This window comes from Cryptomeria japonica, chromosome 11, assembly GCF_030272615.1.
Source record: "Cryptomeria japonica chromosome 11, Sugi_1.0, whole genome shotgun sequence".
In the NCBI taxonomy this organism is placed as follows: domain Eukaryota; kingdom Viridiplantae; phylum Streptophyta; class Pinopsida; order Cupressales; family Cupressaceae; genus Cryptomeria; species Cryptomeria japonica.
Genome location: NC_081415.1, coordinates 20,885,154 through 20,909,747, shown reverse-complemented (window position 1 = coordinate 20,909,747; position 24,594 = coordinate 20,885,154). Strand labels below are relative to the sequence as shown.

Here is a 24,594-nt window from a genome sequence, read left to right as displayed (position 1 = left end):
TATTTATTTCTCAAACTGTACATGCTTGTAGACAAATAGTATACATACATAAATATAATAGAACTTTAATTGCAATGTAGAATTCACACTCTTGATGCTAAAACTAATTGAAATTCTTTAGGAACTATATAAAATGATCCTAAATCTTATGTTCATGCAGAGTTTGTTTTGCCTTACTTCTCTATTTCGTGTTCAAGATTCACAAGCTAACAAGAATTTTTGTTATAATTTTAATGATATTTTTACTCATTCTATAATCGAGGTAGCATGGATTGTAAGGGTACAAGCCAATCAGTGTTGCAGAAGACTTTTAGATGAAAACCACTACTGCTTTGGAGAACAACATTGTTGCTTAAAATCATATGTTATTTGCAGTTTGAACAATATAATGCTCTGGCTACTTTGTTGAAATGTCTTGTGAAGAGTTGAAAACAGTTCTAGATTATTGTATGCAGCATGTTAGATAACTGTTTAAGGTTATTAGAAAAATGCATGAAGATATTTTACTTAGTAAAATCGTCATTGAGTCCTGTAGATTTTCTTTTATATAAATAATTATTGGGATATTTGGTAGCAAGAAACGTATTTCGTTTGGATCTAGATAAGATCAGATTTGTGGATGAAAGCATCACAAATGGAAAAAGTAACAAGTCTTTTTAGGACACTGGTTATATTGTAAGAGGCTTAGAAACTCTATCCATATGTTCCCATCCAGTATAATATTTGTAAAGAGAGATTGGTATGTTCTGAATAAATTTAAACCAATAAGCTTTTGGTAAGTTGAAATTCTTGTGGGTTTAGGCACCAGTTCTATTTCATCTAAGATTTTATAGATAATTGCATGTGCATGTAGATGCAACAAGTTGGGAAATAGGATGTTCTTTTGGCCTAAGGAGGAGATTAGAAGATGGATCACCTAATTTGCTTTGCAAGCAGGTTGTTCACTAAAGTGCGGTGAAAAACATACTACAGTTCAAAAAGAGGTCTTCGGAATGGTCTATTTGATACAAAATTTATGCATCATTTGCTTGCAAACAATTTATTTTTTTAGATCATCAGCCATCAATGTTTATCGTTAAAAAATTAGTGATGCATGGATGAATTTCAAGATGGTGAGTTTTATTTCACAATTTTATTTCTCCCAGAATTGCTAGCATAGGGGAAAATGTCAAAAATCAACTAAATATTTTAGGATTTTATGGTCCTATACCATTTATAGTTTTGTACTACTCAAGCTAGATATTTTCTCTTTGTATAAGTCGCATGCAATTCATGACCCACAACATATTAATTCAATCACGTGTAATTGTGAAGGTTTTGTCATACATTAGAAGGATGCTTGAATGACATATAAAAAATTAATGTAATCATGTGATTGTAAAGGTTTTAGACTTAGTATAATTTCAGGGACCTCTTAATGATATATGAAAGCCACCAAGTCATTTATGGTCTATAAAATGTCATGTCAAAAAAAAATTTGTGTTACAAATGTTTAGTACTGTTTAGTGTTTGATCACCCATGCCTCATTGTTAGTGAACAGATTTTTGCCTTTCTTCAAATTAAATTGTTTTAAACTCCGTCGCCTTCTTTGAAAGACAAAAGTTCAACTAAACAGTTGGGTAAGTGTGACATACACCACTTCCCTTTGAATTTTTGATAGGTACAGCTCCCTCCATTAGTTATTCAGGGAATAATCTAATTAAATTAAACTGGTATGCTTTTAACCTGAAAGCACATAAGGCTGCCTACTTCATTCTTAGATGAGAGGCTAATGGTTCACAAATATTTCAGAGAAAACTATTCTTCAAAACGCTTCAACATGAAAAACGGAGGTGATCAAAACAAAGTTCAAAAACACCGATTTAGCACTTCATAAAAAGAGGTAAGAGAAATAAAATCTCTTTTCAAACACATCTTTTAAAATCACACAAAAAGGAGCTCTAGAATAATAACAACATTTACCATCAGAAAGGTGATCACAGTCGTTCAATTAGATCAATATTTGCAAAGAAATACCACTCCACGGATTCAAAACTCAAAGGTTTTTCTTCTCCAAAACGCATATGATCTTTATATATATATATGTATTTCATGCAACAAAGACACAACAATACACGTATAAGTTCTTTCTAATTTCCGATTTCGAGAAACTGGTGATTTCCTTCCAACAAAAACAAAACTTCTAAAAACAAAATCTAAGTAACTTCTTCTAAAAACCCCTTCTCTGTCTATCTTAATCTAATTTATAGTAGCTTTAAAGAATAGAGGAGGTCTCCCTTAAAACCCGACCTCCTTTGAAACAGTTATAAAAACCAACAGAGTATTTTAGGGACAGATGTCCCGAAGTCATTGCAAGATTATGAAAAACACATAAAATAAAAACAGAGCATTATCATCATGCTACGCTTCTTCTCCATCGTCATCCTCTCCTCCACTTTTTTGGGCATCGTGGGCGGTTGCAAGCTCCTGAATTATAAACTGGCTAAGATTTTTCATGGCATTGATCTTTGCTTTTGCGGCTTCTTTATCCCACCTGTGCTTCACCATTTTCTCGGCATGCTTAGGTAACTAATTGTTATCGATAAATGTCATGGACTCAATTCGGGCGACTTGCGTTATATCTTCGGGAATGAAATTGCCTTTGGCCTTAACTTTCTCCATGTGCAGCCTAAAAGCCTTTATTGCGTCTTGCGTGTTCAGTCCATAGATTCCCAGTTGCCAATCGTGGTCTGGATTAACCACTTTGTTGTCATTAACCAAGCTGCACTAAAGGTCTTGAAGGCTCATAAACAGAAGTCCTGGCATCAGAAATCACAGACTTGAATGTGAGTACCCGCCACATTATAGTTTTCTTCAATACGAAGAGTTGGCACTCATTAGTTACCAACTTGATTGAGTTTTCTGTCAAAAATTTTGTGGCTCCATACTCTTCTATCTTGGTGAGCATGGGTAAGACATTTTCCCATTTATGCTCTTCTTTTTCCCATGGCACAATCTGATTCCGAATCTCTGCAATGAGGCTTTGCATTTCATCGCATAACTTCCTGGAGCTTGTGATATACTTTTCACCATCTCTAATCACTCCTTCAATCCATTTCTCCACAACCCCCGCGATGCTTTTGGCTCGTTGAACTTGACCCATCAGCTTCTTGTTCTTTGGCGTAGTAGGGTCAAAACTTTTTGAAGCGTGTGATATGGGAAGTGCTCCAAAGCAGTCGATACTATCAATGAATTGAGCAAGAATTTTGATATGCCGCTTCAGCTCTCTTTTCTCTTGCCCATCTTTTTCTGACCTAGTGAGCATCTTCTTAGCCGATACTTGGAAAAGGTGATTATCCGAATCCCTACTCATGTTCCCGAGCTCCACTTTGGTGATCTCAAAGTCCTCTGCATTTACCTCCCTTTTCTCATCTTTGGGCTTATAAGAAGCGATCTCGGCAACCCACTTCCCAGTCTCTTCATCAGCATCCAATTTGGCAGTTGTTTTGAACTTCTTTTGTTTGGGACCCTTCTCCGTGTACTTAACCACCATGTCCTGAATTGGGATGGTTACGGGAATGAAACTCCGTTTCTTGCTTACTGAAGTGGTTAGCCATTTAGGAGTTGCACTTGAACTAGCTGTTCCTCCGATCACCTTAGGTGGCGGCGTCATGGCTACGGTGACCGCATGAGAATCCATGGTGTTGACAATGTCGCTGTCAAGGTCATCGACTTCGAAAATTTGAGCATCAAAAATTTTGGCTTTTGCCTCTGTGTCTTTGATCTGGTCCATTCTTTTCTGCGCAGCACTCCGTGACCTGGTATATCGAGGAGCAGAAAAGTCTAGAGCCGGGTTAGACTTGTGCTTGGTGTAAGGTGGCTTCTTATCTTTACCTGCATGAATAGGCATAGAAGTGGGGTTAGAAAAACGTTTTGGGGAACGTAGAGCAACTTCACTACCTCTTGCAGAGCCAATCTTGATGCCTAGTTTCATTGCTCTTCTCTTATTAACCCATTCTGCGGTTCTTTCCAAGACCCTCTTTGTTTTAAGCTATATGTCATCCTCTTCTTCCACATCCCAATTAATGCAGGATGTTTCAGGTTCAGCTTGGTCCAGATATCCTTGTTCAAAGAGCTCTAGATAATCCTCTTGGATTCCAGTTATATCAAGTTTCACTTGTAGTGAAACCACTTGTTCCAGAACCATTCTCATGTTTGCTCTTTTGAACACTTCAAGCTCATCATTGCAATCTTCCCAGAAATCCTCTAGGTGTGGGATTGGAAGGTGTGGCATCAAACCAAGACTCCGTGAGAAACCTTTATTGTCAAAGCCCTTTCTTTCATGATACAGTGGAAAATTGAAGTTCTTCAAGTCGGCTCCAATGCTTAAAGCATCTGACGTTGAACTACAAGATAAAATACCCAATTGAATAGGAAAATGATCCTACCATTTATCTCTGGGTTGAGTCTTCTTAATTATGGTAGCCAACTGCCTACAAATCTCAGCAAGAACAAAACAATTCGAACAAAAACGAGGAAGCCTGAAAAGCTCTTCCTCAAAACCGCCTACTCTTATGTAACAAAAACGAGGAAACTGAACAAAGAAACTACCATATCGCTTCACTAATGCCTGTGCATCTTCAGACATCCTCTTGGTTTTCATGTTCTTTAACTCATAACACAAATCTCCCAGGAAAGCATTATGTACTCTCCTAAAATCTTGCAATGCATTATCCTTTTGTAACATAGGGTAAAAGTCATACACAAAAACCTCTCCCTCAGCGAGCTGCCTAGGTATTCCCACTATCTCTTTAACACATGCCAAGCAATATATCAGATACGAGGACATAAAGAAATTTTGCTTGAACTTGTTCGCCATACTCGGTTGTTCCCTCATGGAGTCAGCAATCAGGTCTGCCCAATCAAGATATTGCTTTCCTTCCAAATTATTTTAAAGATGCTGCTCAAATTAAAGATTTTCTAGAGTGCACCCATTCATTTGAGCATTTGTATCAAATACTTGCCAATGATTCACGTTGTCAGGGACACTAGGCCTATAAATCATTTCAATCCTATAAGAATCATCCTTAAAATATGGGTGTGGTAACAAGACAGAAGCTGAAACGGCCAATGAATCTGCCCTAGTGTTTTGCTCCCTTGGTATAGCTTCAATTGAGAAAGCATCAAAAAACTCTATCTCGTTGCAAACCCTGTTTCTATAATGTTTCAGTCTATCATTCGGCAAGGATGGAGAATTTGATCAAAGAACAATTCTTGCCTTCAGATTATAGTATACATGTGAGGAGGATGAGACAAAACTTGAAGCAAAAAGACATGGATGTAATGTCTTATAGTGAACAATTTCACAAATTGAGTATTAGAGGAGGATATGAGGAAGAAGATGAGAAGGTAGCCAGATATGTCAATGGCTTAAGGTATAACTTGCAAGATGAGATTGGTCTACAAGTACCAAAGACCATTGGGGAATGCTTTCAGTTGGCTATTAGAGTAGTAGAAAAGGTGAAGAGGAGACAAGAAAGAACAGGTAGAGGAGGTAATGCAAATAGAGGAAGAGGTGGAAGAGGACAAGGACCAAGCCATGAGGATAAAGGCAAGGAGTCATTTTCAGATTCAAGGGGTGGATACAATCAGAGAGGAGGAAGAGGATTTGGTCAAGGAAGAGGCACATTTAGATGTTACAATTGTAATGAACCAGGGCACCCATCATTCAAATGTCCTAAATGGAATGAGGACAAGAAGGAAAGGAGGGTTAATTTGACACAAGAAGACAAAAAGGAAGAACAAGAAGAAGAAATCATGATACCACCAAAGGAAGGAGAGTTGTTACTCATGGGGAAAGTACAACCATCACATCAAGAAATGATCTTCAGAACAAATTGTAAGATCCATGGCGAGGAATGCAATTTGATTGTTGATTCAGGGGCTTCTCACAAGTTGGTTGCTTATGAGGTAGTCAAAAAGTTGAATTTACAAACCCTTGCACATCCTAATCCATATTTTGCTACATGGGTCAATGAAGGTCAAAATATGTTGATAAGGGATCAGGTAATCATAAATTTCTCCATTGGCAAGTATGTTGATAGCATTTTGTGTGATGTTATGGATATGAGTTGTGGTCATCTCATCTTGGGCAGACCTTGGCAATATTCTAGAAAAGTTATACATGATGGTTATCAAAATACTTATTTGGTTCGTAAAAGTAAAATTAAGTATAAGTTGTGTCCATTGTTTCAAGGTGGAAAGGATCATACTGTTATGTGTTTTGGTGATGAGTTGTTTGTCAAGGAACAGGATGCAAGGAGGGCTGATTTGTAACCAAAGGACAGTCCGGTTCATGAAGAAGTGTGGGGTCAAACATATGTACAAGTGGGTGCAGTACAATGTCCTATTGTTGGACAACAAGGAGAGAGCGGGTTTGATGAATTGCAGCTGCCTCAAGGCAGAGGAAAGAAGGCAGTTGTAACAGCAACATCAACCAAGGATACCATTGGTTTGGGGCAGCCAAATCATAATGTTTTTGTTTCTAATACTTGGTGTGTGAGTGCAGGTCATTCCAAGAAGAAGCAGGTCACTTTGGGGGACTATCTTGTTCCTACATATCAGTTGCACACAAGCAAAACCAAGGGAGAAGCATGGATGAGTTCTTGGGACAAGAACTTTTTCATTCATGGGGAGTATGGTGCAGGGGCACCAAGACCAACAAAGGCAACCATACAACCATCTGAGGCTAAGAAGGAGCTTAATTCATCAATGAATGTCAACATGATCAACTATGAGTTGTTAAGGCCAATAATGGCTTTTGAAAAACAAAATTGTAAAATGTTGTCATTTTATCCTGAAAAATTGTCATTTATTGTCAAAAAATGTAAATTTGGTCAAAACACCCAATAAAGGATCTAGGAAGGTTTAGGATGGTTAAATATGCCATATGGGATGCAAATCCATCATTAATAATGTTGGTTTTCAGTTTGTAATACATTTTCCAAAAGTTGAAAATTCAAATATTTGAATTTCAACGTCTATAAGGAATTAGGTGGGAAACTTAGATTAGTGGTTTTTTTATGCAAAATAAATATTGTAACCAACCAATAAGTGGTTGAACAACCTTGGGGGAGTTATTTTAATGCTTGGTATGGATTGCAAGAGAAGGTTGAATAAAATTCAGTTCTCAAGCCATTTTTCTGCTATTTTATGATTTTGTGAGACTTCCTATGCTTGTTATTTATGGTATATCATTTTTGAGTATCAACTTGGGCATATTATACATCTTTGAATGCTTTAGGGTCGTTGTTTAATCAGCTTTTTGACTGTACATTTATTATTTCAGCAATTTAGACTAGTTTCTTCACAATTTCTGACAAGTTTCTAACCATGGAGGGTCATTCCATGAATGTTTGATTTCTGTTTCTCATGGATAGTGAAGAGGCTAGGTAGGATGAAGGTTGGAGAGATCTATCCATTGGAGGGGTACATTTTATGATTTGGATAGATGTAAAATTCCTATCTAAAGGTGTAGCAACAATCATTTGTTTCCAGAAGTGAGTGGAAGTGGGAGATAGGAGAAACCCTTGGTTTTAAGGGTTTAAGAGAAGAATTTGGGGTTTGTGGGCTTAGAGGCCTCATACATTGAATTTGATTTCATTTTCCGCCCTTATTTGCCATATTATTCTATTGTTTTGAGGTTATAAGTGACAGGGAGTCATATTTTCAGTACTTGCTTTGTAAAACCACCCTTTTTAGTGCTAAAAAACAGGGCATGTTGTAAGGACAGCATATATTTTTCAAAACAACTTATTAAACCCTTTGAATATGTTATAGAGGAGCCAAAAGGGTATCCAAATCTGTATTTTATTTGTCTTGTGTTTTGGAAGTTTTTGGAGTTATCATTAAATTTCTGTCATTGTTGCGCTAGTTGAGATTCTAGGCCTAGAAGGAGCAAATTTGGAGTTTGAGCTTTTGGGTATTGAATAGAAGACTAAAACCAGTTGAATCCTTTTATATTAGACCTAAGAACATATTCTAAGTCATCATTTTCCTTAGGGGAAGTCTTGATCCATATTTGGTCCATTTGAGCCATTTAGGGTGTTTGTAGGCTGAAGGAAATTTGCCATTTCTTACCTTGATATCATACAAAATATTCATTACCTATTTGGGAATTGTTTCATTACCACTTTGATGCAGAGTAGGCAGAAATATGGTGGTATAAGACAATGCCCAAACAGGTATATATGACTTTGTAAAATATAAGGGAAATACAAGGTAGGAAGTGATAGATCCCCTTAAGCCTACAAACACCCTAAATGGCTCAAATGGACCAAATATGGATCAAGACTTCACCTAAGGAAAATGATGACTTAAAATATGTTCTTAGGTCTAATATAAAAAAATTCAACTGGTTTTAGTCTTCTATTCAATACTCAAATGCTCAAACTCCAAATTTGCTCCTTCTAGGCCTAGAATCCCAACTAGTGCAGCAGAGAGAAATTTAATGATAACTCCAAAAACTTCCAAAACACCAGACAAATAAAATGGATATTTGGATACCCTTTTAGCTTTTATATAACATACTCAAAGCATGACATAAGTTGTTTTGGAGAAAACACGCTATCCGACCACTGAGCATAAAATATGGTGATTCTACAAAGCAACTACAAGAAATATTATTTCTGGGTACTTCTAACCTAAAAACAGTCTTAGTAAATGACAAATGATGAAGGAATCCACAATAAATTTCAGTTTGTGAGGCCTCTAACCCCCAAAGCCCCAAATTTTCATCAAAAGCCCTAAAATCAAGGGTTTCTCCAATCTCACACTTCCACGCACTTCTGGAATCGATTGACTGTTGTTTCACCTTTAGATAGCCAACATACAACTATACAAATCATAAAATATACCCCTCCAATGGGTAGATCTCTCCAACCCTCACCCTACCTAGCCTCTTCACTAGGCTTTCCAAGCAAACAATGGTGATCACAAACAGAGTGCACCTGTTCATTTGAGCATCTGTCAAAATAATTTGGAAGGAAAGCAGTATCTTGATTGGGTAGAGCTGATCGCCGACTCCATGAGGGAACAACTGAGTATGGCGAAGAAGTTCAAGCAAAATTTCTTTATGTCCTCGTATCTGATATATTGCTTGGCATGTGTTAAAGAGATAGTGGGAATACCTAGGCAGCTCGCTGAGGGAGAGGTTTCTGTGTATGACTTTTACCCTATGTTACAAAAGGATAATGCATTGCAAGATTTTAGGAGAGTACATAATGCTTTCCTGAGAGATTTGTGTTATGAGTTAAAGAACATGAAAACCAAGAGGATGTCTGAAGATGCACAGGCATTAGTGAAGCGATATGGTAGTTTCTTTGTTCAGTTTCCTCGTTTTTGTTACATAAGAGTAGGCGGTTTTGAGGAAGAGCCTTTTAGGCTTTCTCGTTTTTGTTCGGATTGTTTTGTTCTTGCTAAGATCTGTAGGCAGTTGGCTACCGTAATTAAGAAGGCTCAACCCAAAGATAAACCGGAGGATCATTTTCCTATTCAATTGGGTATTTTATCTTGCAGTTCAATGTCAGATGCTTTAAGCATTGGACCCGACTTGAAGAACTCTAATTTTCCACTGTATCAAGAAAGAAAGGGCTTTGACAATAAAGGTTTCTCACGGAGTCTTGGTTTGATGCCACACCTTCCAATCCCACCCTTGGAGGATTTAAGGGAAGATTGCAATGATGAGCTTGAAGTGTTCAAAAGAGCAAACATGAGAATGGTTCTGGAACAGGTAGTTTCACTACAGGTGAAACTTGATATAAGTGGAATCCAAGAGGATTATCTAGAGCTCTTTGAACCAGGATATCTGGACCAAGCTGAACCCGAAACGTCCTGCATTAATTGGGATGTGGAAGAAGAGGATGATATACAACTTAAAACAAAGAGGGTCTTGGAAAGAACTGCAGAATGGGTTAATAAGAGAAGAGCAATGAAACTAGGCATCAAGATTGGTTCTACAAGAGGTAGTGAAGTTGCTCTACATTCCCCAAAACGTTTTTCTAACCCCACTTCTATGCCTATTCATGCAGGTAAAGATAAGAAGCCACCTTACACCAAGCACAAGTCTAACTCGGCTCTAGACTTTTCTTCTCCTCGATATACCAGGTCACAGAGTGTTGCGCAGAAGAGAATGGACCAGTTCAAGGACACGGAGGCAAAAGCCAAAATTCTTGATGCTCAAATTTTCGAAGTCGAGGACCTTGACAGCAACATTGTCAACACCATGGATTCTCATGCGGTCACCGTAGCCATGACGCCGCCACCTAAGGTGATCGGAGGAACAACTAGTTCAAGTGCAACTCCTAAATGGCTAACCACTTCAGTAAGCAAGAAACAGAGTTTCATTCTTGTAACCATCCCAATTTAGGACATGGTGGTTAAGTACATGGAGAAGGGTCCCAAACAAAAGAAGTTCAAAACAACTGCCAGATTGGGTGCTGATGAAGAGATTGGGAAGTGCGTTGCTGAGATCGCTTCTTATAAACCCAAAGATGAGAATAAGGAGGTAAATGCAGAGGACTTTGAGATCACCAAAGTGGAGCTTGAGAACATGAGTAGGGATTCGGATAATCACCTTTTCCAAGTATCGGCTAAGAAGATGCTCACTGGGTCAAAAAAAGATGGGCAAGAGAAAAGAGAGTTGAAGCGGCATATCAAAATTCTTGCTCAATTCATTGATAGTATCGGCTGCTTTGGAGCACTTCCCATATCACAGCTTTAGAAAGTTTTGACCCTACTATGCCAGAGAACAAGAAGTTGATGGGTCAAGTTCAACGAGCCAAAAGCACCGCAGGGGCTGTGGAGAAATGGATTGAAGGAGTGATTAGAGATGGTGAAAAGTATATCACAAGCTCCAGGAAGTTATGCGACGAAATGCAAAGCCTCATTACAGAGATTCAGAATCAAATTGTGCCATGGGAAAAAGAAGAGCATAAATGGGAAAATGTCTTACCCATGCTCACCAAGATAGAAGAGTACGGAGCCACAAAATTTTTGACAGAAAACTCAATCAAGTTGGTAACTGATGAGTGCCAACTCTTCGTATTGAAGAAGACTATAATGTGGTGGGTACTCACATTCAAGTCCGTGATTTCTAATGCCAGGACTTCTGTTTATGAGCTTCAGGACCTTCAGTGCAGCTTGGTTAATAACAACAAAGTGGTTAATCCGGACCACGATTGGCAACTGGGAATCTGTGGACTGAACACGCAGGACGCAATAAAGGCTTTTAGGTTGCACATGGAGAAAGTTAAGGCCAAAGGCAATTTCATTCCCAAAGATATAACGCAAGTCACCCGAATTGAGTCCATGACATTTATCGGTAACAATCAGTTACCTAAGCATGCCGAGAAAATGGTGAAGCACAGGTGGGATAAAGAAGCCGCAAAAGCAAAGATCAATGCCATGAAAAATCCTAGCCAGTCTATAATTCAAGAGTTTGCAACTGCCCACGATGCCCAGAAAAGTGGAGGAGAGGATGACGATGGAGAAGAAGCGTAGCATGATGATAATGCTACTATAAATTAGATTAAGATAGATAGAGAAGGGTTTTTTAGAAGAAGTTACTTAGATTTTGTTTTTAGAAGTTCTGTTTTTGTTGGAAGGAAGTCACCAGTTTCTCGAAATTGGAAATTAGAAAGAACTTATACGTGTATTGTTGTGTCTTTGTTGCATGAAATACATATATATGTATATATAAAGATCATATGCGTTTTGGAGAAGAAAAACCTTTGAGTTTTGAATCCGTGGAGTGATATTTCTTTGCAAATATTAATCTAATTGAACAACTGTGATCACCTTTTTGATGGTAAATGTTGTTATTATTCTGGAGCTCCTTTCTGTGTGATTTTAAAAGATATGTGTTTGAAAAGAGATTTTATTTCTCTTATCTGTTTTTATGAAGTGCTAAATCGGTGTTTTTGAACTTTGTTTCGATCACCTCTATTTTTCATGTTGAAGCGTTTTGAAGAATAGTTTTCTCTGAAATATTTGTGAACCATTAGCCTCTCATCTAAGAACGAAGTAGGCAGCCTCATGTGCTTTCAGGTTAAAAGCGTACCAATTTAATTTAATTAGATTATTCCCTGAATAACTAATGGAGGGAGCTGTACCTATCAAAAATTCAGAGGGAAGTGGTGTATGTCACACTTACCCAATTGTTTAGTTGAACTTTTGTCTTTCAAAGAAGGCGACGGAGTTTAAAACAATTTAATTTGAAGAAAGGCAAAAATTTGTTCACTAACACTCATGTATGCCATTATGGAGTAAATTAATAAAACAGGGTCCTTGTATTTTTCTCATGCTCTTTTTTCATTGACTTGGTTTTTCACCAATGTAATATTTTTGGTCGAGTCCGAAATGATGTGGTAAGTAGTAACTAATACTTGCTTATGGAATAATTAAAACACCACACATGAATTATGGAACTCCTCATTTATTCCAGTTAAGGCCAAGAAATGTTCTCAAGGTTATTGTACATCTCTTTAAGCTTTGAGGAATCATGTATCAATCATTCATGGAGACTTGAGGAAAATTACTATCATTTTATTGTCTTAAAATCAGTGTCCATAACCTGCGATATTAATATTTTATGATGTCATTCTAGATGTGCTCTGTTTAACATCCATCCAAACAAATTACCATCAAATTTTGTTATTTGAAATTCATTCGTCTTCCTATCAAGCTGTTTGCAACCTGTGTTAACAATGCCTAGTCTGAAAGTGTCTGATCTACGGTAGTTAATACAGATGCAAAAGCATATGGATTTCAAAGAATCGATGTTGTTCAATTAATCAAGGAGACAAAGCTCCTTTAAATAGAGTTACAAAGACGATGTTTCTAAAAGAAACAATCGTTAACTAGAGATGAAATTAGAAACAACTTAAATGACCATTAATAACACAAAGAGAAAGATATTATTCTAATACCCTCCCTTATTTCGAATAAACAAAGAAATTTTTCAAAAAAAACTGTTAAAAATTCATGACGAATTTTTAATTGAAAAATTATTTGGAAAATAACCAAGGCTCTAATACCATAATACAGATGCAAAAGCATATGGATTTCAAAGAATCGATGTTGTTCAATTAATCAAGGAGACAAAGCTCCTTTAAATAGAGTTACAAAGACGATGTTTCTAAATGAAACAATCGTTAACTAGAGGTGAAATTAGAAACAACTTAAATGACCATTAATAACAGAAAGAGAAAGATATTATTCTAATACTAGTGGCATTGTAATTTGCAACATCTCACTCTTCATCTGCATCCTAATATTTCACTATATTCAATGTCTCATCTTCTTGTCAAAAGCACTTTAGTGGTTTAACATTACATCTTTAATTTATTTCTCAATACTCTGCAATTTTATCTTTAGGAAAGTGTGACTACATCATGCCAGATCTGCAACTATCACTTCTTCATGTGCTTAATTGTGTCTGACAGTCCTCTATTTTTAAGTGCTTGTTATATGGAGAGGTGCTCTGTAGTTGTGTATGGGTATGAAAACCTGTGTACACGAACACTATACATAATTTAAATTGACACCTATTTAACTGTTTTAGATGTTTTACAGCTACCGTGTAGCATGCATAAAAGCTTTACCCCCAATGGTCGACTATCCTCTAAAAATCAATTAGCAGTATAAAGCGAAGAATTTTATTGAAGTAGTTTTTATGAACATGGGCTTTTCACACCCATATACAACTGTAGAATGCCTCTTGGCATAACTAGAAGGTGCTTTTGTAGTGATGTAGACATGTGATTCAAACATATTATTATATAATAATATTAAATATAATATGATATAATTATTGTATTATATTATTTATTATTTTATATATGAGTACAATATGCACTTTAGCAAGAATGTCTTAAAGATATATATGCTAGTTACTGTCACTGACCTTCTGCCAATTGAATGCATTTTTTTCCATATCAATACCAAACTGGCTTCTTTTTTTCTGCTTTTTGAAGTCTCTACCTTGATACAGTCCAATGCATTCTATTGCATCATCACACAAACAATGTCCTCAAACAACAACTTGTATGCTCTTAATGACTATCAACACACTCTTAACTGTGCACTATGACCTTGCTGTCTATTACACCTCATCAACTGAAGAACTCAATTCTTTGCCTTGGCAGACATAACAATTTGGCCGCTTCTTCTGCAACAGTCAACTTTAACTTGGCTTTTAGTCACGTTACAATGACATGGCTATATCACTACAAAAACGCCTGCTAGTACCTTAAAACCAGAATGTAAGCCTGTGTGTGAGGTCATTTCTTCTCTGGCAGGCCAGGGTCGCAGTGACAGGCTAGGGCATGGTTGGTGATCACACTTGAACTGTAATGTCCCCTACCTGATCTATTTCAATATACTAAAATTGATTGATATTTTTCAATTAGTTATTAACTAGTGCTTATTTATTTTTCTCATTAGATGATTAATTTCATTATTCATAGTTCTTAATATAGATATTAGACCCTGCTACTACTACAGTTTTAAGGGAGAAGGGTTTATGTATGTTACCAAAGTGCTTAGAGACCAAATACAATAGGCTCCCTCAAAGTTTACAGATCCAAGCCCTTACCTATCTTGGGTCTATACCCTCAAGGTTTATGGGTTGCTGATCCCCACCTGATCCCCACCCTATCTTGGGACTTAACCTATTGTTTGGATTTAGATTGCCCCTCTTTGGAACATCTCATTCCCATCTTCTTAAATACTGCCAGTAATAACATGATCTAGACTATAAGTATACTAATTTCTTATGTATTATGAATATATATATATGAAATTAAGGATGCCTGTCATACATATTACAGTCCATATTAATATTACTATTAATTCTCATAAGAACATTATCAGGCTTCATATATTAAGCATACTTATTAAACACATCCCCATGCATACCACCAAGAACAAGGATGCTACTGCCTGTATTTTAAAACAGTTCTGATCTGATCTGATCCGATCCATGTGATGTCACTGGATGCTTGTGGTTCCTTTCCTTTATATCCCTCAATGTGAAGGAGAGGTCACACCTCTTCATCATGTGTGCCCTTTGGCAAGAGACACACCCTTTGAAAGAGTGTAACTTTTCATTATTTATGCCCTTTGAAAGGGACACAACCTTTCACAATCAGATCTGCACTTCTCATTTTCCAAATTCTAGCCCCCCTCAAATGAGGTTCTCTTCTCCCTTTTATATCTCACGTTTGAGGGAGTCACAACTTATCATTTCATGCCTTTTGACCATTCATTAACTTTAATCAAATTTTAATTGTATTCTTTTTTTTTTTTTTTAATTTTTATTTTAATTCTTTTGTATTTTAATTTTTATTATTAAATTATATTTCAAAGTGGAGACATTACATGAACGGTCTGGGAAAAAAATGTTAAAGGCAAGGCATGCATCTGTAAGAGCAAACCAGCTGCAAAAATCTATATTAATTAATTTCTGTTCATATTTGCAGCATTATCATTGTAATAGCTATTATGATGTTTTACTTTAATTAGTTACTAGCTTGGCATTTTAATCCTTCCAGTCATATTATGATCTGTTTTATCTGTTATAGTCTATTGCTTAGACTTGTTTTATAGTACAGGTGGTCTGGCAACAACTGTAATATAAAACAGTTCATCTTCAAGGCAGACTGTTTTTTTTCTCCCCTTTGCTACAACAAACTCTTATCTGGTAAACCGTAATTCACATCAATTTCAGATAATCTACTTGAAGTTGAAATCCTTGACCAAAGATTTCTTCTTGTTAATCTCTGTTGACATTTTTAACCTGTATTTATCCACTATTATAGAACGTGTTTGTCAATCATGACTTGGTGGGAATGCATAGTTTTACATGATAATATTATAATGAATTTTATATGCAAAAAATCGTTTGTGAAATGCATATCATTCATCTGCGCTTGTTCCTTATAAGGCAGCAATGAACCAGTGTGCTGTTGGAATGATGTGGTTATGTATATAAGCTTAGGAAATGAAGTCCAATAAAATAATATTGTATGGAGGATTTGCTTCAAAATGGTCATAAGTCGCCCCCTTTTCAAAGTCACCTTGTCATAAGGACTTTTTTGACAGTAATGTCTCTCCTTTTTGTGGGTTGGTAAATTCCTCCTGTGGGTTGTCCTTAGGCTTGCATACCACAACAGATTAGTAAATTCCCCCAAGACTTGCACCTTGTTGCATATTTTGGGGTACACCGACCGAGAATTGGTTGTTGTAGTTTATCCAATTCATCATTCAACTTTCGGCACACTTAAATATGTTATGTGCTTTGAGTTTACCCCTTTTGATGATGGTGGCATCACTTGTATAATAACATAGGCTTTCTACTAAATTTGATATTTTTTAAGAAATCTTCCTTGAATTTCTTGAATTCAAAACTGGAATTTCTTGTATTTTCATTTTGCTTAATTTCAATGATGTTATTCTTCAGAAGTACACCATCTACTACTGAGTTGCATACATCTATTTCACTAACTAGGATGATAGGAAAAATGAAGCTTTCTGTTGTATTTCTAGGGACCTGAAGTTTACTTTTAATGCAACTTTAACTGCTTTATCGTGGCAGGAAGCTGTCAAATGTCAGAGGCATTCAAAGCGAACTATTTTGACTACTGAGGATGTGGATAGTGCACTCAGCCTCAGAAACGTGGAGGTAAGACTTTATATCATTAGTATCTGATGATCTTTTTGATGCTTGCTGGGATGATTTAAAGTTTCTATCTTTTGATCATTTCATTTGATTTTCTTTCTTGAATTGTGAGTTTGTTGAGTGTCTATAGAAGAAATGCATGGTATTATAGGTTTTGATTGATGCCATTTCCTTGGGCCATAAATGTTTCCCTGTGAGGGAAGGAAATAAATTATTGTAATGTCCATAACTAAAGAAAGTTAGTCAATGGAATTCAAAATTATATTTAGTTGCATCACAAAATTAAGCAAGCCAAAACAAATCCTACTTTTTTCAAAATAATATACATACTAAAATAACAAGCATAACGAGAGGGTAAATATAAACAGCTAAACCTTTAACCATATAATACTAAGTGCATGTTTGAAAATCCGTGCAAGGGGAGCACCCTATAATGTAACAAGGAGTCCATGAAGATAAAAAACTGGAGAGCAGACTGGGTACTATTACTGCAAGTATCAAGCCATGTGTTAGAATAAACAATACCATCATCCATACCATGAGAAATGAAGGATATGAATCATGATAATGTTCTAGGGAGAACGCCCAGGGTTAAGGGGACACAAGAACTCAGAGGAAACATGACTCTGGAATCTCTTGCTGTCCAAGAACCTCCTTTAGACATGAGACATGTAAAACATTATTAATTTTGGTTTCCCAACAAAAGCTCTAACTCATATGCTACTTCACCAGTTCTTTTGATGATTCTATAAGGTCCATAAAACTTGGTATTGAGCTTTTTAGTTCCATTCTTTTTCGATGAACTCTGTTTATAAGGCTGCAACCTAACAAAAACCAGATCACTTATCTCAAAAACTCTTTCTGTTTTCTTGTTGTTTGCATACATATTTTGTTGATTCTATGCATGTTAGAGATATTCCTTAAGTGACTTGAAGATTTCTTGACTTTGATTTATAAGATCACTTGCTGCAGGCAGTCTCTATTTGAAAACAGTAAGTCAGCAAAAGAAAGTGCATCATATCCATAAAGAGCTTTGAAATTGACATGCCTATAGACATGTGATGAGAGGTATTGCAACAACACTCTCCAAGATGCAACCATTTCACCCATACATCTTGTTGATTTGAAAAATAGTTTTTAAGCTATCCTTTTATCCATTTTTAAACTGTTTCTGTTCGACTATCAGTTTGTGGATGGTAACTTCTATTTGGTGTCAATTTTTTACTTATCAAGTGGAAAAGCTCTTTCTAGAAAGAGCTGAGGACTCTACTATCCCTATCATTGACAATGTTTCTAGGCAATCCATGCAATTTGAAAACATCCTTGAAAAACAACTCTGCTACTTGTGATGCCTTTAATTTAGATGTAATAGGAAAGAAATGTGCATACTTTGTTAATCTATGCACCACTGCATAAATACAATCTTTACTTTTAATTTGAGAAATCTTGTGATGAAGTCTGTAGAAATGCTTTCCCACTTTGTTTAGGAATTTGTAATGGTTGGAGTAGTCCTACAGAAAAGATATGCTCACATTTTCTTTTGTTGGCAAACTGTTCACTCTTTGATGTGTTTGAGCACATTCTCTTTAACCCCTTCCATGCAAACCTCTCCATGATCTACCTATAAGTCTTATAGTACCCTTGATTGTTGAAAATGTTAGCTAAGTTCGGATATCTGATTATCAAACTTTGATGTCGTCAAATGACAATCAAATATATATGTATTATCTCAATGTACTTGTTATTGGGCTGGACCCAAATGTAACGTGGGAAAGGCAATTCAATGTGTCATTGGGCTGGGCCCAAAATGTAACGTGCAAAGGCATTTCAATAACTATTGGGCTGGTCCCAAATGTCCAACGTGGGAAATATAAAATAACAATATAACATTAAATAAATAATGTTGCAAGCTGACCTAAGGATGTCTACTGCCAAAAGGAGGATATATATAATCAACTTCAAGATGAAGTCAAACACACATTCATTGATATAGCAATGCGATCTGCTCTTCTACACTTAGCGATCTGCTTTTCTACACTTAGCGAATCTGCTGTTCTACACTTTGGCAAACTTCAAGGACATTGTTGAGCAAAGTTGTCAAGATCGTCTATGATTCTGCTCCAGCCTATTGGAGTCATCTTCTGCTGATCTGCTCCTTTGGTCATCTACCGCTGGTTAGGGCTGCATCCTCTATCATCTTGCCAACTTGCTGTTTGGACAGCAATCAGAGATAGTCTGTTATGTTGTAATTGCCTATCATTGAGAATTTGAGATAATAAATTTCATAGTTTAAGGCTGGGTTTTTCACCTCCAAGAGGGAGGTTTTCCTAGGGTATTGGTGTCTTGTGTCTTGTGTTTCATTACTATTACTGTTTATTCACAGTCTGATTATAGTTAATTGGTTTGTTTAACATCTGAGCACTTAAAATTAACATTGATGACCAGCCAAGGGTGTATCATGAAAAGCTCTCAATATTTTCTCCTTAATCTTGGATCTTGGCACCGAAAAAGTCTCGTTCTTATAATAAATCAGCCCATCAACCATTGTGTATTTGTCATCCAATTCATCCAAAATACTAGAAGCAAATGAATCTTTTGAATACTTTTAAATTATGGAAACCTTCCAATCAGCAGAAATAGTGGACAAGGAACATAAAGTGGGACTACTAGAAAGAGCATCAACCACTTAATTTTTCTTTCCTTTCATGTACACAATTTCAAAATCATATGCTTGTAATTTAATTACCCACTTCTTTTGGCGGATATTCAAGTCTTTTTGATTCAAGAAGAACTTGAGACACTTGATCAGTCTTCACCACAAACTTTTCACACAAGGTACCATATAAAATTTTCAAGAGTATGAATGATTGCCAACATTTCCTTGTCATAGATTGAATATTGTAATGACCCTTTTGGGGAGATTCTTATATTTTGCCCTAAAAAACCACAAATTAATTAAAATAAGAAATGTAATGTAGTTAAGAGTATATATTTACCAATTGAAATGTCTTTAGCAAGAAAAATCCTGGTTTAGGTTCTGCAATCATGTTAGTAAACATTAGAAATGTAATCCATGAGGCCAACTATTTTCATATGAGTTAGAAATCATATAAATACATACATAATCAGTAGCAATAATAATTATTAAAGCATATTCATATAGTAACCGTATTAGGAATTAGATAGGAACTTCGCAAACCATAATCTCAAGGATAGTTGTCCTTGTATTGCGAGAGCATGGTTGGAAAGTGGTCCACTCCATCCCCTAGTCCACCTTGGAGGCACTCCATCCTTCTCGATCAAGCCTAGGAGCATTACTTAGCCTCCTAGCCCACGGGCGCTCCATCTTGGGGTGGCGTGCTTGATAGGAGCATGAAGACTATCTTCTCCAAGCTCAGGAGCACACATATGCCTCTTGGCCCAAGAGCTCTCCATCTAGGGGTTGCATGCTTGGTGAAAGGTGGGTTCTTCACCTCTTGTGAACTCGAAAGGTTGGTCGGCCTTCCTATTTTGCAATTATTTCTATCCAGTTCAAAATAGATTAACTAAGGAATATGCCATCACATATTTATCAAAGTAGAAATACAATAATTCTACTTGAATCAGAAAGCAATACTTAAATTGGAAAACAATACCATTACTTACAAATTATCACTAAATAATTTCAGCAAGGAATAATTATTTAATTCCTTAATTCATATCAAACACAACTTACAAATTCGAGGTTGATACCATCACTCAGATTTCTGCTTTTGTTTTGTAGTGATTCTGATTTCCAATCAAATACTCATATCATTCGATTTTCTGTTATTTATTCCATTTTTTCCTCTTTCCCCCAATAATCACATCCCCTTTTTATACCCCTTGTGGTGGGATGAATGGTCACAACTTCTATGATTATCTCACCCCTTTCATAAACCAAGCGCTGCATGTCAAATCACCTTTATTAAGAATCATTGCCAATTAGTTTTGATTAATAATAGATTGCTGCTGTTGGCATATAATCTAATCTTTTTTTATTATGTCATGACTTGACCCAGTACCAAGTGAAACAGTTAATCATAAAAATGAAACTGTCTTATGAAGTAAGACTTCACAGTTTCAGAAATCGAACATGCTACATCAATTGGGGTATTACAGATAGAGATGATAAAACTTGGCATTTGATCAACCCTCTCTCCCTCTAGCAATAGAAATCTTCTCTAGAGAAGATGAAAGGTTAGTTTAGTGATAAACAATAAAGCATTAAGAAGAGCAGGTTAAGCATGAAGAGTCAAATGGTTGAAAAGGGACACCACCCATTCAACGGTCACCACTTAAGGGAAAGACATAAGCCTCCACCCCGATTGAGGGGTATAAAAAAAGCAACTTTTAGCATCTAAGGACCATCAAAGAACAAGATATTTTGAGAGTACCGAGCATCAATCCAACATACAAAGTCAGCAACCCACATGTGGGGTATGATGTGCATATAAGTATATGGCCTAATAATTATGCATTATTAAATGCTAGATATAATCTTCTTGCTGATTTTTTGTAGATATTAATATCTTTGCCATATCTCTGTCTGTATATATGTAATACATATGACAATTCCCATAAGGAATTCCTATCCATTGGGCTATCTCATTTTGGAGGGGAGACATGGTACATACAAAGGATTGCAAGCAGCTAGGAAGCCACATTGGTAGAGACACCCCAAGTGGGGCTGGGAGGTGAGAATAGAGATTGTCATTCCATGCTTGTGGACTAGGTGGAACAGCTTGAGGCGCCTTGTATGATGGTCTCCCAACTGGTGCTTCCTAATGATGATGAGTTGGTTGGATAGATCTTCAAAGGGAATTCCATATGTACATCTTAGATGTTACAATAGCAAATCTGAATTCTATTTGTTCAATATTGGTTTATATGTTTATTTATATTGTGATACTAACTTTGTTTCAGCCTACATCAAGAAATTGCAATAACAATTTCCATTTCAAAGAATTATTCAAACCCTAATTGGAGAATTTTAGGGCAGATTTGTTGACATATTATCGGCTTATGTGTTTAGCAGCGGGAGACATCTCAAAGATATTAATACGTTATGTTTTATATTTGCTATGTGGGCCAATCACCATCCAAGTTGTATTTATTATGGGGCCGACATAACTAAGGGACATATATCTTCGCCTTGGATAGTCGCTACCTTAGAAGAGTTGTCCCTCTTGTGAAGAGGGCCGACTCATGAGAAAGGACAATCGGGTATATAATGAGGTTGAAGTCCTCATCTGTGGCATCATCATAGGATATGTTGTGGTTGCATATGTGATACCTGTGATAAAACAAGATTATGTTAAGTCCTAGTAGGAGACGTTACATATTTTGATTATATTTTGGTGTTTAGAGAAATCGATGGAGGCAGAAGAATAACACACAACTTTCCATATTTCAGATTTATTTTTATGTTTGTTCATTGTCATCTTAGTCTATTAATCGATCCTTAATAGAATCATTGTTTTATTCCATTGAGTCTTAAGGGCTGCAATTTGACTGAGATAAAGGCTGTGTTGTAATTGTTAAACAAGCTGCAATCTATCTCAGCGGGGGCATGACAAATATCCTCTTTGAAACTTGCTTAATTTATTGCTATCAAATGCTATTTGATGTCCCTTTTGAGTTAGGATAGCTCCTATACCTTCTCCTGATGCATCACATTCAACTAGAAAAGGTAGAGAAAAATCAAGAATTTCAAGCACTGTGCATGAGCTCATTACCTCCTTATTTTGTGTGCTTCCTTTGACAATGCAAAGGCTCCCTTCTTGGTCAAATCAGTCAATGGGGCAACAAGCTTAGAAAAACCCTTTAGAAGCCAATCTAGGATTGCTTGAATATCCTGTTGGTCTACTTGAACTCCCTTGGAACAGATGACAAGCCCCATCTATACAATTTTAATCAATTCAAACTCACATTTGGACAATTTAGCATAGAAGGATCGCTGCTCCAAAATGCCCAAAACAATATCGAAATGCTCAAAATGGTTGTCCCATGTTTTGTGACATATCAAGGTATCATCAAAAAATACCAAGACAAATTTTTGAGCTGTTTACTGAATACTTTGCTCATGCAAGATTGGAATGTTGCTGTAGCATTGGTAAGGCCTAAAGGCATGACCAAATTCAAAGTGCCCGTAGTGGCAATAGAAAGTTGTCTTTTCCACAGCCTTCTCCCTCATGCTAATTGGACGATACCCAAATCTCAAATCAATTTTGGAGAAGTACATTGCTCCATGTAACTCATTTATAACTTCATCTATCCTTGAAATGAGGTACCTATTCTTAATAGTCTTCTTGTTCAATGCCCTATAATTTATGCACAATCTCAAGGTACCATCTTTTTTCTTCACGGGCAGTAGAGATGATGCAAATGGGCTAGTAATTGGTTTGATGAAGCCCATATCCAGTATCTCCCTAATAGTTTTGTTTGCTTCCTCTTTGTAGCCTCTTGGATGTCTATATGTAGTGGTTGTAACAGGTTTCAATGATGTGTCTCTAGAACTACCCTTAGTTTCATTGAAACCTACACTATGCTTATCTAATTTTTTTTTTTTTAATTTCAAGATGAAATTTACCTTGTTCTTTGGAAGAGCTGGTAGGATGAATTAAGACACTCGCTGCCCAGACTACTTGCCCCCTTTAAAAAGTCCTCTCCATCTTCTTTGCTGTCACCACTTTTGCAGCTGTATTTGATAGGCCTTTGAAAACTACTTCTCTCTCATTTGATTAGAACTTGAACGCCAGAGCTTGATAATTTTGATAATATCCTCCAATTGAATGCAGCCATTGAACACCCAACACCCAACACAGCGCTGGTCTCTCCAATACCAACAACATAAAAATCATCACATACCTTGTAATGACCCATTGTCATATCGAGTTGCCAAATCACTCAGGTGCAAGGCATAGTGAATCCATCTAGGGTTGTGACATTGAAGCCTTCAAACTCGTCTTTAGCCTTCATCACCAGTGTGGGTTGATCCACTATCAATCAATACAATCATTCTTTGTTAAGCTTGAGTACCATGAACCCTAAAAGGACGATATCTAGGAGCTCCAAACAAAGTTGCTAAAGAATCTCTCTTGCTGATATCTTTTTCTTCTTCCTCATGAACGATACCTTTTCTTTCATGATATTCCTCATTCTCATCCAATTTATGATTTGAAACAATCTCAATAAAATGCACTTGCCCCTTACCCAAACAAGTATGGCTTGGAACCCATGGCTCAATGCAAGTAAGACGGAGCTTCTTTCTCCTAAGCTCACTCTTTGTTTCATCGTCTACCTTATTATTTGCTGCTGGGTGGTGCATTCTTCTATGTAGGGGTATGGTAGGTCTTTTTCTGAAAAACCCCCTTATGTTTCAATAGAGTAGAAACCTTAGCTTGTGAGTCACAATTTTATTTGGAATGGAGATCTCAAGTTGCAAGCTGCTTCTAATTGCCTCTTGTAAGGTAGAGGGTGCAAATTTTTTGACAAAACCCCCTTAGGGTTCTTCAAGCCCTTCAAGGAAAAGATGATTTTTTTTCCAACATACTAGGTACCATCATAACAATTTTCTGATTTTCATCTACATATTCATTGATGGTGATTGTTTGTTAAATTTTTGGACAGCTCTCTAAAAATAGTCATCATCCTTGAGTTCAAATCTATCCAACAATCATTGATTGTAATCTTCAAATGTTTTTGCTTGACTCCGGCCTTGGGTAGCCATCCCATGATACCACCAATCATAAGCAACGACCTCAAGATGTAGGGTTGCATACTAGATAGCAGCTTTTTACTTCATAGGGTTGACAGTGAAGAAAGTCTTGAACTTCTGTAACCAAGTTCTCTCTGA

The 24,594-nt window shown here is 36.5% G+C and overlaps 1 protein-coding gene across 6 annotated transcripts in view; it reads left to right on the top strand.

The window, feature by feature from the left end:
• Positions 1 to 24,594, top strand: part of LOC131049518 (transcription initiation factor TFIID subunit 6) — a 69,406-nt gene that overhangs the window by 10,866 nt on the left and 33,946 nt on the right. For all 6 annotated transcript variants that reach the window (XM_057983595.2, XM_057983591.2, XM_057983594.2 and 3 more), the window contains one exon: positions 16,635 to 16,721. In XM_057983595.2, the coding sequence (XP_057839578.2) occupies positions 16,635 to 16,721 (87 nt within the window). The remainder of the gene's footprint in view (positions 1 to 16,634; positions 16,722 to 24,594) is intronic.